The sequence below is a fragment of the Mobula hypostoma genome, chromosome 23 (genome assembly GCF_963921235.1).
Source record: "Mobula hypostoma chromosome 23, sMobHyp1.1, whole genome shotgun sequence".
Taxonomy (NCBI): Eukaryota; Metazoa; Chordata; class Chondrichthyes; order Myliobatiformes; family Myliobatidae; genus Mobula; species Mobula hypostoma.
Window position 1 is genome coordinate 15,662,972 of NC_086119.1, and position 14,463 is coordinate 15,677,434.

Consider the following 14,463-nt stretch of genomic DNA (forward strand, 5'->3'; position numbering starts at 1 on the left):
GGAGTCCATTAGTAAGGATGAGGTCTAAGAGTACTTGGAGGCACATGATAAAATAAGCTAAAGTTAGCATGGTTTTCTAAAGGGGAAACCTTGCCTGACAAATCTGCTCGAATTCTTGGATGAAATAACGGGCAGGATAGACAAAGGAGAGTCAGTGGATGTTGCTTATTTGTATTTTCAGAAGGCCTTTGACAAGGTGCTGCAAATGAGGCTGCTTAACAAGATAAGAGCCCATGGTATTACAGGAAAGATGCTAGGATCATTAGAGGACTGGCTGATTAGCAGGAGGCAAAGAGTAGGAGAAGGCAGGAGAATAAGGTTATGAGGGAAAATGGCTCAGCCATGATGAAATGGCAGAGCAGACTCGATGGGCCAAATGGCTTAATTCTGCTTCTACTCATCTTCTTACTTTGCATCACCCACGTGAAAATCACAAACAAACATCTCTGGACAGGAGTTAGCACACTGCACATATCCACATTAACCCAGTCTGGATATTGTCCTGACCTTGAGGTATCTGCCAGAACTCGAGAGTCTTGCAATCAACACCACGGCAAATCAGCCAGACCTTTAAATATAAGATCGAGCCTGACTGAATGATTTTGCTCTCATCAGCAAAGCTAAACACAGATCCTGAGACAATACACTCAAAATGCTGGAGGAACTCAGCAGGTCAGGCAACATCTATGGAGGGGAATAAAGAGTTAATATTTCGGGCCAAGACTTTGATCAGAAGGACCTCAGCCCGAAACGACCTGCTGAGTTCCTCCAGCATTTCCTTTGTGTTTCTCTGGACTTCCAACATCTGCAGAATCCCTTGAGTTACCGACCCCAAGGATCCAGCTTTGCACCCTTTGACCCCCCGCTGACCTCCTTTGATCCTTCTCCTCCCTCGGCCGAGGAGGGCGGCAGACACTCACCGCTGCAGCGCTTCTGCAGATGCAGAATCTCCATGTGCAGGCCGTGCAGCAGGTCCATGTGCTCTCCCTTCAGGAAGGCGATGTTCCGCTGGACACTCTGAAGCTGGCGCTCCAAAGACGAGGTCTCCATGGTCACCGAGGTGACAATCTGAGCCCGGGCAGAAAAGCACAGATGAGCAAACAGGAAAACAGAATGACGTGGATCACAGTCACATATTCAGACCTCCCACACCCCCAGAGGGAATTCCAACATTCCCTCCTGTCTCCTGCACAATAGGCCACACACGCACAATATGCTGGAGAAACTCAGCAGGTCAGGCAGCATCTATAGAGGGGAAAAACAGGTGATGTTTCAGGGGAAGACCCTTCATCAGGAATGGAATTGAAGGGGACCGAGGCAGCAACTACAGAGGGAAGTAAACAGATGATGTGTCCCCCTTCCTTTCCAGTCCTGATGAAGGGTCTTGGCTTGTAACATCAACTGTTTGAGCATCCATAGATGCTGCCTGACCTGCTGAGTTCCTTCAGCATTTCGTGCATACTGCTCCAGATTACCAGCGCCTGCAGAATCTCTTGCAATAAAGAACAAACTTCTCTATAAAGAATTTTTATACCGGCAAAGACTTTATAGCTAATGATGTGTTTCCAAAGTCCAATTATCGTAATGTGGGCAAGGTGGGAGTCGAGCCACAGAAAGCTCCCGCAAGCAGCAATGTGACGGTTTGTTTCCTGCCATAGAAGCTGCCTGACCTGCTGAGTTCCTCCAGCGTTTTGTGTGTGTTGCTCTGGATTTCCGGCATCTGCAGAATCTCTTGTGTTTATGACCTTGCGCAATGAGACATCTACGATCCACAGAGCCCCAGCCTAGCATTAGTGCTGCACCCCCGGAAAAAGCAACGTTCACTTGGCAACAACCCTCTCCGACTTGCCACAAATTAAATGCTCCTCACCTCCACACATCTCTTAACAGATTGCCCTTACAGAAATACTACCGATTATAGCTTTTCCAAATTGGCATTCTTTAATTTGGAAAATGCAGATTCTCGTTTGAATTCAAGAATCACACAACTGCTTCTCTGTGCAGATCATTAATCTTATGGGTACAACAGAGTGGAAATGGCTTTCGTAGAGGCTCAGTTAATGCAGACACAGTGTTCCAAATGTAAAATTATCAACATACAGGTACCCGGATTGGAAATCAACTCTGATAAATGATATTTTAGTCCACTATTTGCCACACAGAGAAACAGAAAGTTGTGCTATTTGTGACAAGTTCAGTACATCCAATGCCCTTACTCGCCACCTCCTCATCTTAAAAGGGAGAAAGCTTAGCTTTATTCCTCACATGCACTCGTACGTCAAACCCTTGAACCATGCAGTGAAATGCGCTGTTGGTGACCAACGCAGTCTGAAGATGCGCTGGGGCCAGCCTGCGGTTGCTGCCACTCCTCCAGTGACAACATTGCATGCCCACAACTCACTAACCAAAACCCGCACGTCCTTGAGATGTGGGAAGGAATTGGAACACCTAGAGGAAGCCCACACAGTCACAAGATACAAACCCGTCAAGACAGCGGTGGGAATTGAACCCTGAACTTCCGATTGCTAGTGCCGTATAAAGCATTACGTTAACTGCTACTGTGCTGTCCAACTTGATGTATCTCTACATCTTCTTCCTCGCTGGAAAGGCCACTCAGCCCCACGTCCATTCTACAATCAGTTAAAACAAGGCCGGGCTGCTCCTGAGCACTTCCTGCCTCATTTCTATGAGTTGAGCAAATTATTCCATTGACAGCCCCCTTCCCCACACCAGTATTTGTTTTGAGAATGGAGGTTGGAGCAGAGATGAGATTGGAAGATTCTCAGATTCTGCCTCCCTTTGCACGAAGAAGATCCTTCTGAACGTCAAACAGAGCCGAGTTCTGAATTTCACACTCTGTCCCCCGATCTCAGGAGCCCTCCCCACCATTGAGCACGTCTACTTGAAACATTATCACAGGAAAGCAGCATCCATCGTCAAAGATCCTCACCACCCAGGCCAAGCTCTTTACTCGCTGCTACCATCAGGCAGAAGATACAACTGCCTCAGGACTCACACCACCAAGTTCAAGAACAGCTACCACCCCTCAAACATCAGGCTCTGGAACAAAAGAGGATAATTACTCTCATCTATTGAGATGTTCCCACAACCAGCAATCTCACTTTAAGGACTCTTTATCTTGTTATTTCAAGCTCTCATTATTTATTGGTATTTTATTTATATTCAATGATTTAATGTCTTCTATGCTCTTGCTCTTTCACTGATCCTGTTTACAGTTACTATTCTATAGATTGGCTGAGTATGCCCACAGCAAAAAGAATCTCAGGGTTGTATGTGATGACATGTACACTATGTACTCTGATAATAAATTTTACTTTGAACTTTGAACCAGAGAAATAGATTCACTCTCACTCCTAACTCAGCAGGATCACTGCAAATCCTCTGTGGTAGCAAAGTCCAAATTCAGACAACGCGACCTTTCTACTTAGCTTAATCCGACACATTTAATTGGCTGCCGCGTCGAGAATTTAAAACCTAATGAATGCACCACCCGATCGCCATCGGAAAATGGTTGATGACTGCTGAGTGTTAACCTTTTCACATTTCACACAAAAAAAACATTCTGATCCCTTGTGACTGTCAGCACAGAACACTGATACACAACCCCCACCCTCTCTAGAATACAGACCACTGACAGCCATCCCCTTTCCGAGCCCAGGCCACCAAGACCTTCCCCTGCCAACCTGAGCACGGACCACTGAGACAATCCCACTAACCTAGAGCATGGACTTTAGAGACCAAACACCCCCCACAAGCAAGGAGACTGCCATGATGCCTTTCCCCCTCCGGCACGTCGAACCCTGAGACAGCCTGCCGAGATTGGACCACCAGAACACAGGTGACCAGTACCCACCATGAAGTAACTGAGTTACTAGAGGGCACAGCCACTTAACTCTCTTGTGGGCAATGTCCAATGTCAGACCCTCCCTTCATGCCTTAGGTGCTCTCAGCAAGTCACTGTTCTCCTCCACGTCTCCTGCCTCTGGACCTCCTGGGCTCACATGGCCATGGAACGGGATACTTGACCTACCCATTGCGCACGGACATCAAGCTACCTATTGTGCTAGTCACATGACATTCACCCTAGATCGCCATTGATCCTTCCCTGAATATCCGAATTCTCTCGGTGACTAGATGCGTTTTCTTTGGGTGGTCTCATTTACCACTGCATCCCACAGTTGTGCGGGTTGGGAGGTTAACTGGCCACTGTAAGTTGTCCCTAGTGGGGGAAATCTCATAAGAGTTCTGGAGTTGTAGTGTAATAGAGCATGGAAGGTGGCCCAACTTGTCCACGATGACTAAGGTGTCCATCCAAGCTTGTCCCACTTGCCTGCATTTGGCCATTATCTGGTCGATGAGATTGTGAGGGAAATAAAACAAAGGAGTAGGACAAGAGGACGGTTGATGGTCAGCAGAGACTTGATGGGCTGAATGGCCCTTTCCCAGTCTGATAGACTCCATACTTCCAGGCCCCAATCACGTACTGAGGCAAATGGCATCTGCTCCAGATGACTCTACACACCTACCCATACAAATCGACTCTTTTCCAGCTCCGATCACTGTCCCAAACCGTGTGCCCTTTCACCAACTAACTTTTGACCTCAGCAGTACAATATTAATGACCTGTAGAACATTGGTCAATTCATAACAGGGGTTCCCAACCTTTGTTTATGCCATGCCCCTTACCATTAACTTAGACGTCCATGGACCCCGGGTTGGGAACCCCTGATTTACAATGTCATGATTCCAAATCAGAAACAGAGATTGCCTCAGACGCACAACAGTTCAGAAGGAAGGCGCCCGTCCAACATGCCTGAGATGGTGCTGGTCCTTGGGCATGCGAAGCTTCTTCTGGCTCTGCCTGGGAATCCCAGCCATTCGGTTCTGATCAGAAACTTCCACACAGCAATCTTTCTGCAGCAATGGCTGCCAAAATGGGCCTGCACTGCAGTTTGCAGTAGAGTTGTAAGGTAACACATCACAGAAACAGATCCAACACACAAAATGCTGGAAATGTAAGCCAGAGGATGGTGAATCTGTGAAATTCATTGCCACAGACAGTTAAGTCATTGGGTATACAGTATACTTAAAGAGAAGGTTGACAGGTTCTTGATTAGCAAGGGCAACAAAGGTTACAGGGAGAAGGCATGAGATTAGGTTTGAGTGGGATAGTAAAATCGAGGCATAAACCTGATGGGCTGAATGGCCTAATTCTGCTGCTATGTCTTAAGGTGAGGCAGCATCTATAGAGGAGAATCTGCTCAAAACGTTGACTGTTTATCCCTCTCCATAGACGCTGCCTGACCTGCTGAGTTCATTGAGCATTTTTTCTGTTGTTCAAGATTTCCAACAGCTGCAGAATCTCTTCAGCCTTCAGCCCAACTCATCCATTCCAATCAAGATGCCCATCTCTTAGTCCTATTTGCCTTCATTGGGCCTATATCCCTCTACACTGTCCCTACCCTGCACTTATCCAAATGTCTTATGAATGTCCTGATTGTACCTCCCTCAAATACTTCCTCTGGCAGCTCATTCAATATTCACACCACCCTTTGTATGAAAATATTGCCCCTCCTGTCCCTTTCAAATCTTTCCCCCTTCACCTTAAGCCTACGCTCTCTGGCTTTTGGATCCCCTTCCCGGGGTAGGGGGAAGGGAAGACTGTGTGATTTCACTCAATCTGTGCCCCTCATGATTTTATAAAAGTTGAAGAAAATGCTAGAAATACTCTGCAGACTAGCAGGGAGTGAAACATTTCAGATGAATGACCTTTCATTGGAACTGGGGAAAAGTTGGAAAAGAGACAACAAGAATTTCAGGTGTGGACAGAGTGGGGCAGGGAGGGAAGGTGTGTGATGGACTTGGGGATAGATGGTGGGGGTGGGGGAGAGACCTCAAGAAATTGAATAAATCTTTGTCAGCGTGGATGAGAGGGGCCAAAGGACCTGTTTCTGTGCTGTGTGAAGAAGATGGGAGTGAGGGGTCACTCCCTCCAACAAGCGATCAAGTCCTTGTCAAATGTAGCAGAAGAAAGCAGCAATTGGATTTGGATTTGGATTAAAAGGAAAGACAACAACTGGGCTGCAAGATGAAGACAGGAGGGTATGGAACTGAGTGGGGTGTATCTGGGACGCCAGGTAGCACCGTTGAGCCCTCTGGAGACGTCGTGGGCTTATCAACGAAACGTCAAAGAAGGAGGGTGCCCACCTGATGACCCTGATGACGTACCTACCCTCCCTCCTTTTCACCATTCCAAACCCACTGCCAACATCGAGAGTGCCATCTTATCATAGGGATTGAAACATCAAGTCCTAGTAGCTCTACTGTGGGACCCTATGACAAATAGTGGCAGAGCCTGTCGAGAGTGTGTGGTAAAGGCAGGGGGATAACAAAATGTGTTGTTAAGGGAGATGCAAATATAACTAGAGAAATAACATTAGAAAGTATCGAACGTGAGGGAAAAAAATACTGGAATTGTGAGATTTATGACCAGAATGAGCGATTATCTCAAACTGTTAGATTCATTGCAGAATGCAGAAGGCTGGAACTTGTGAAGTCAGAAGGTGAGGCGTTTTTTGTGAGTTTACCCGAAACTTTAATGAAACAACTCAAAGGTCATGGTCAGAGTGGGATAGAGGAATCAGGACGATAGACCACAGGAAGCTCAGGGTCTCCTTCGTGGACTGACTGGATGCACTCCTGAAAGCTGTCTTCTGATCCGTGATTGGGTAGATATCACATCCCCTGCGGACGTTTGGGGAAGTGCCCTGAGAAAGGGAGTGGGTTCCCTCCACCGCTGTTTGTAAGGAGTTTGTATGTTCTCCCCGTGACCACGTGGGTTTCCTCCAGATGCTCCGGTTTCCTCCACATTTCAAAGATTAGAAGGTTAATTGGTCACGTGGGTGTAATTGGGTAGAGCAGGTCCACTGGGCCGGAATAGTGGTAACCGCGCTGTATCTCTAAATAACTAAGTAAATAAAGGGTATTCGTGGAGATGGGAGGGTAATCTAGAGTATCCTTGCTGGAGTGATCCCTTTGGAATGCTGTAAGGAAGGGGAAGGATAGATGAGTCAAGTGAAGATACTGTGTCTGAAGTGTCAGATAATTAGCTTCTATATTTCACACAGTAATCAGCTATTAGCAAATTGAATGGTAGAACAGCCGTGAGGGCTTAAATTACTTTCCCCTTTAACCTCTCAGCTCTCCAAACTTTAACCTCTAACTTCATTCCTTTTACATAATTCTTTGTAAAAGTAAAATGTTTTTTTATTGCATGTTGCGCCCAGAGCAAATTCTTAAGATATGCAAATAGAAAATAAAGTTGATCTTCCTTGATCTTTTGTTCCTGCCTTCGTCACAACTAACTGCAGAGAATAAATGTCACAGCAAATACTGAAACTAAAATGATGCAGGAACAAGGAAAACGGTGACCAAATATGGCACAGCTTTGGTTTGTTTTAATAAAAATGTACATGCAATGCACATTATAATTAAAATTCATTAATGTTAATTAATTAGTTTATTAAAATGAGGCCTAAAGTTCCAGATCTCATTTTAATGTCACTCTGTGAAGTTATCTTGCAAGGTACAAGAACATCCATTAGTACCTGTTCTCTAGGCAGGATTTACCAACATTGAATTTAACCAGGAGAACTTCCATCTAATTAACATCCTAAAGCTGACATTAACAGGGAACTGTTCAAATCAAAATGAAACCTGATACCGTCAGCTCCACTCCATCTGCTCTCTCTCTCCCCAAACTACCTTTCTAGTTTTCTAGTCGTCCCAAGCATTCACTTTACTAGCCAATGAGGCTGGAGCTACTGTTGATATTGTTACTTCCTATTCATGTCAAAGTTCAAACAACTAATTTGCTTGTTGCCACACAATTAGAATTCGATGTTCCCACAGCCAATGGATTCACTTTCAAGATCTCTTCATCTCATGATCTCGATATTTATTGCTTATTTATTTATTATTATTATTATTTCTTTCATTTTATATTTGTACAGTTTGTTGTTTTCTGCACTCTGGTTGAATGACCGAGTTGGCGGTCTTTCATTGATTCTGTTATGGTTATTATTCTATAGATTTATTGAATATGTCCACAAGAAAACGAGACTCAGGTGACATATATGTACTTTGATAATAAAATTTACTTTGAACTTTGAAACAGTCCTCACAATCCAAGTTTTGAATGCAACCACCGAAGGAATCGAAACTTTACCCACGGGTTCTGAGTTACCTCCTCAATCCAAGACCATCTCACAAGGGATATCCAGAACCCTCATCCCCATCTTCAACCCACAGCAGCTATTTCTGAACAGTCAGAAATCACGCCAACAGATCTCTGAATGGTCCACGACCCCATGAATATTACCTCTCTTTTGAACTACTTATTTTTCATATAGAGTGGATTCCGGTTAATTGGGACAAGCGCTTATTTGGAACAACCTTTAAAAAACAAAAACTAGTTGAGAAAGTAGCTGGGATTTCCTTCATCTATTTGGGACACTATACCGCTCAATTGGGACAGGAGACCGTTGCTGAACAGTTTCTAACTGGCACCAATCGCATGCACTTGTGTGGCCGTTAGGCATTACACTGTGCATAGAGCAAACAGATTTAAATAGCATCAGCTGCTTGTGCTTGCGTTCAAAAAGCAGTGATCTACGCCACTGATAATTGGCGAGAAGTAAGTAGCAAGACAAGTCGGAACTGTTTGGCTCACCGCGGTTTCAGGCATTCGGGCTTGGAGATACTAGAAACGGCCGGGAGCAATGCTGAAACGATTTTGCTACTTCAACAAGTTAGGGACTATGAAGAATTTGAAGGTATCGACAATCATCTTGACTGTCACAATGAAAGTGAAGATTTTGAGGATGCAATTGTTGAAATCATTGTATAAAGGCAGTCTATTAATTGCACAGATTTTGTTCATTTACAGTCAATCAAAAGAACACGGCAGCGTACACTGGATGAATTCCTCCATTGATAACAATTAGGAACTGGTTAAGCCTGTTATGGACTTTCACTGCCTGGTACCAAACCTATAGGGGCCCCTCTTTATCTGACTACTATGTGCTCATCCCAGCTGTCTCTGCTGTGCTACTGAATCGGGAATTTACTATTCCTTGCTATGAAGTATACCCCCACCACAGGTATCAACTGGCACAGAACCAAGGGGAAATAAGACCATTAGGTCTCATCACTTATGAAGCGCCAATAGCGTTATACTGTTTACTTAATGTGTGGTAAATGCACATCATGCTAAATGTCAATCTTCAAGCATATATTTTATTACTTGTTAATTTATTTGAGGTAATATTATTGTATGTGAGCTACATGCTCTGTGTTGTCCTCCTTGATTCGGAGGAACGTTGTTTCGTTTAGCAGTATACATGTATAAGCTTGAATGATAATAAGCTTGAACTTCAAAGATTCAAAGTACATGTGTACAGAATACAACTCTGTGATTTGTCCTCCTGCCGGCAGCAACAAAAAAAAAGAAACACCATGGAACCCGTTCAAGAAAACATCAAACACCCAACTCACAAAAAAAGAACGAATTATGCAAATGGCAAAAATGCCAGCGAACAACGCATAGAATATAAAACATCAAACCAGGAATTTGAACTTGATCTGAGGTTTGCCAGCCGTGGTGTAAATGAATGTGCTTAAATTTATTCATTCATGAGCCACCGTTCATTGTCTATGCCAACTCAAAGTTCAGAGAAAAGTTTATTATCAAAGTATAACACATACTACCCCGAGATTCATTTCCTTGCGGGCGTTCACAGTAGAACAAAGAAATACAATAGAATCAATGGAAAACTATACACAAACAAAATGACTAACAAACAACCAGTGTGCAAAAGACAAACTGCGCAAATACAAAAAAAAACTACAGTGGATTCCAGTTAATTGGGACGCATTGGGACCAGTACATCTTGGCCTACTTATACAGCTGTTCCAAATAGCCAAAGTTTCATGGAAATAGTTAAAAAGTATAAAAAAGAAAACTGAGTAACAAATTATGTATCTAAATGAAATGCAGAACAAGTTAGAACACTATATTTTTAGTTCCTAATAGTTATCGATGGAGGAATTCATCCAGTGTACACAATGAACTGAATTACCACAGGCACCTGGTGCAGACAATAGACTGCCTTCATACAATGCTTTCAACAATTGTATCCTCAAAATCTTCATTTTCATTGTAACGTTCAAGATGATTGTCAATACCTTCAAATTCTTTGTAGTTCCTGACTTGTTGAAGCTGTGAAATTATTTCATTTTCACTCCCGAATGCTTGAAACCGCAGTGAGCAAAACAGCTGTGTATTGTCTTACTGATTATTTCTCACCAATCACTGTTTTTTGAACACATGCAACTAACAGTATTTCAAAACTGTTCGCTGTAATTAGAGTATAGCGTTCAAAGACCACACACGTGCGCACAACAATCACTAGACAGAATTTGTTTGGCAACAGTCCCCTGCCCTGATTGAGTGGCATACTGACCCAAACAAAAGAAAGGAATCCCAACAAATTTTTTCAATTAGTTTTTGCTCTTTAAGAATTATTCAATAAAAGTGGCTGTCCCGAGTAACTGATGGCTCAATTAACCAGAATCCACTGTAAGAATAATAATTAAATATATATAGTTCAGGAGCCTGATGGTTGAAGGGTAATAACTGCTCCTGAACCTGGTGATATGGGACTTAAAGCTTCTGCATCTGCTTTCCGGTGACAGCAGTGAGAAGAGAGCATGGCCCGGATGGTGGGGATTCTTGATGATGGATGCTGCTTCCTTGTGGCAGTGCTTCTTGTAGATGTGCTCAAAGGTGAGGTGGGCTTTTCTTGTGGTGGACTGGGCCATATCTACTACTTTCCGTAATCTTTTCCATCCTTGGCCATTGATGTTTCCATACAAGGCCGAACTTTGACCTGAGAGGTTGCTGGGCCATTTCAGAGGGGAATGCGAAGAGTCCTCCCATATTGATGGGCATAGAGTCACATGTAGACTAGACTGGGCAAATTTCCATCCCTGAAGAACATCTCTGAACTTCACAGGCATTTAAACAACAATCTAGCAGTTTCATCCTCACCATTACTGAGATCAGCTTCTTATCGCAAATTTACTTTTATCTGATTTCTTGAATTTAAATCCCCAGCTGCTATGATTTGAATTCAGTTCTCAGATAAATTGGGCATGTCTCTGCCCACTAATCCAGTTACGTAGCCACCCTGTTATCTCCAGACCAAGCATACTTTCCACATTAAATGTCTGTACCAAGCAAAATCATTTATAACACGCCCCTAACTAGCATCAGGAGAAGCTTTGCCAGGGTATTACCTGAGGAGATGTTGACATCGCTGAGTCGGATTGTCCAGACAAAGCGGGGGGTGCGAAGCAGAGCGTTTCAGTGGAGAGGATCCCAGCGCCAAAATGGGTCAGCTGACATTTCAATGTCAACGGAGCAACAGTTAAATTTGGAGGCGCTGACGAGGCGAGGAGGCGCTGGAAGTGGTGTGAGAGTGCACGCTGTTACCCATACTCAGTTAAAAGGCTAACCCTTGCAGGCTGGCTCTCCTGAAACGGGATTAACTTTGTCTGCAAGATGAGGAATTGCTGTGTGCTTACATTTACAGAGGCATGGCTCAAGGACAACATCTCATGCACCATCGATCTTCAGGCCATGCCACCCAGGGACTTGTGCTAATAATATTCTGTGACTGGTCCATGCTTTATCATAACTATATTTGATGTGTGTGACTATATGTACTGTTTTGTACTTTAGTCCCAGAAGAACAATGTTTCGTTTAGCTGTGTATACGTATACAGTTGAATGACAATAAACTTGAACTTGATCTTCAAATAGAACACAGCAGAGATCCTGAACACTTGTAGGGTGGAGGAAGTTCCTGAGACAGGGGCAGAGGGGGGTCAGGGTATTAGAAAACAAGGATGAGAATTTGAGAGTGTCACTTGGCAGTGGGCAGGGACTGAGTGCAGTTCAGCGTGGGTTAAGGCAGAACTCAGCAGCAGGCCAATAAGAAAAAGCAGTCCGCAAGCCTCCGGAACAGTCGAGCAGAGGAGCAGTGAAGACAAGGATGAGGATACAGAACACATTTCAGGTTAGGGGACTTAGTTGAATAGTGGTGTCGCTGACAGAGTCACTGCTTCATAGTGCCATGGACTCATTTCAATCCTGGTCTCGGGTTCCATCTGTAGCGAGTTTACAATGTTCTCCTTGTGACCATGTACATCTCCCCAGTTGCTCTCATTCTCTCCTCCATCCCAAATCCATGCAGGTTTGTAGATTATTTGGCTGTGGCACTTAACCTTCTTGGGCAGGTGGGTAATAGAGTTATTGGGATTAATGTAAATAGATGCTCAATGGTCAGTGAATTTCAATGGGCTGAACGGCCAGCTTTATTACTATATGGCTCATTTCTTTCATACTATCTAAGCTACAAGGATAACCTCATTCCACTGTGTGGGCCGTCTCTAGGTATGAACACCTGACTTACAGATGAGCCTCCATATAAATAAATTTCCATATCATTAAACTTAAAAAAACATATGTATGTGCACATTCCCTTATCCATTTGTCCTTCTCTGCTAATCTCTCTCCTGGCACTTATCCTTTCAACTGGCCAAAGTGCTACACCTCCCCATTCACCTCCTCCGTCACCTCCATTCAGGGCCTCAAACAGTCATTCCAGGGGAGGCAACCCTTCACCTGCGAACCATTTGGGGTTGTCAAGCACCTCAGCTCCATCTGCAAAAAGTGAAATTGCCTGGTGGTCAACCATCTCAATTCCTATCCCCATTCCTGTCCCAACATGTTGGACCATGGCCTCCTCTTCTCCATTATGAGGCCAGTCTCCAGTTGAAGGAGCAACAGCCCATATTCTGTCTAGGTAGCCTCCATCCAACCTGATGGTATGAACACTGATTTTTTTTCAATTTTGAGTAATTTCTTCTCCTCCCCTTTCCTTCTTCATTTCCTCACTTTGGCCCCTTAACTCTTCTCCTCAGCTGCCTATCACCTCTCTCTGGTGCCCCTCCTCCTTCCCTTTCTCCCATGATTCTCTTTCCTCTCCTATCAGATTCCTTCTTCTTCTTCTCCAGCCCTTAGCCCTTTCCACGTATCACCTCCCAGCTTCTTAGTTCATCCCCCACCTCCACCCACCCACCCGGTTTCACCTATCACCTGATAGCTTGTCCTCCTTCCCCTCCCGCCACCTTCTAATTCTATTTTATTTTTATTTAGTGATACAGCACGGAGTAGAACCATTCGGCCCTTCAAGCCATGCTGCCCCAGCAACTCCAATTAACCCTAACCTAATCACACGACAATTTACAATGACCAATTAACCTACCCGGTAGGTCTTTGTACCGTGGGAGGAAACTGGAGGACCGGAGGAAAACCCACACATTCCACGGGGAGGACGTGCAGAGACTCCTTACAGAATGGCGCCGGAATTGAACTCGGAACTTCGGAATGCCCCGGGCTGTAGCAGCAGTGCACTTACTGCCATGCTAGCATGGTACACCATGTCTTAAGAGCGTAGGGCAGGAGGAAGAAACCATGGTGAGGGGAAGGAACTGATCAGAGAGGCGGAGGAGAAAGCTGGTAGAAGTATATAAATTTAGGAGAGGCATAGAAAGGTTTTTCCCCCAGCATGGAGATGTCTTATATTAGAAAGCTTAGGGTTCAGGTGAAGGATGGGAAGTTTAAAGATTTATGAGGCAAGTTCTTTAAATAAAACACAGAGAACGGTAGATGCCTGGAATGTGCTGTCAGGGGAGGTGGAGGAAGCAGATATGATAGCAACAGTGAAGGATCATTCAGACACGGTCTTCGTGAAGACTTTGAGTGAAAGGAAATTGCTTCAGCTTTTTAAAGGTTGCCATATCATGCAATACGTAAAGGTTTTAACATTCTAGTGAGGGACATCTAACAACACTGACATCCAAGTGTCCTTTAGCAGAGATGCCTACGAAAAAAAATGAACCACATAGCAAGGAAGCTGTACGTGTGTTGGATTTTGCAGATATTTCATCGATATTTTACATCCGGAAAGAGTTTGCAGTTTGAGGATTAGTGTACAATAAACACCAAGGGTAGGGAACTTGGTTTGTATTCCTTAAGCACAGGAGATCAATAAATCCCTTTAAGATGTTGATCAGATTACTTTAAAAACAATGATCAGCGTTGACCATTGGATTTTCCTCATTTGATTTCTTACCTGCCCCAGTTTAACAGTCTAACCTTTAATCTATCTTGCTCTTTAAGATGAACAAGTGCTCAGACATTTAATTTGATTCACATTGAATCACGTGTTCCCTTTACATTTCTCCGTAACTTCCGCCACCTCCAACGGGATCCCACCACTAAGCATATCTTTCCCTCCCCGCCTCTCTCTGCAT

General features: G+C 44.2%; 1 protein-coding gene across 1 annotated transcript in view; it reads right to left on the reverse strand.

The window, feature by feature from the left end:
* ccdc92ba (coiled-coil domain containing 92Ba) overlaps positions 1-14,463 on the reverse strand; it is an 85,306-nt gene that overhangs the window by 56,287 nt on the left and 14,556 nt on the right. Inside the window, exon 2 of the mRNA XM_063031050.1 lies at positions 921-1,068. Coding sequence (XP_062887120.1) covers positions 921-1,050 — 130 coding nt within the window. The 5' untranslated portion in view covers positions 1,051-1,068. The remainder of the gene's footprint in view (positions 1-920; positions 1,069-14,463) is intronic.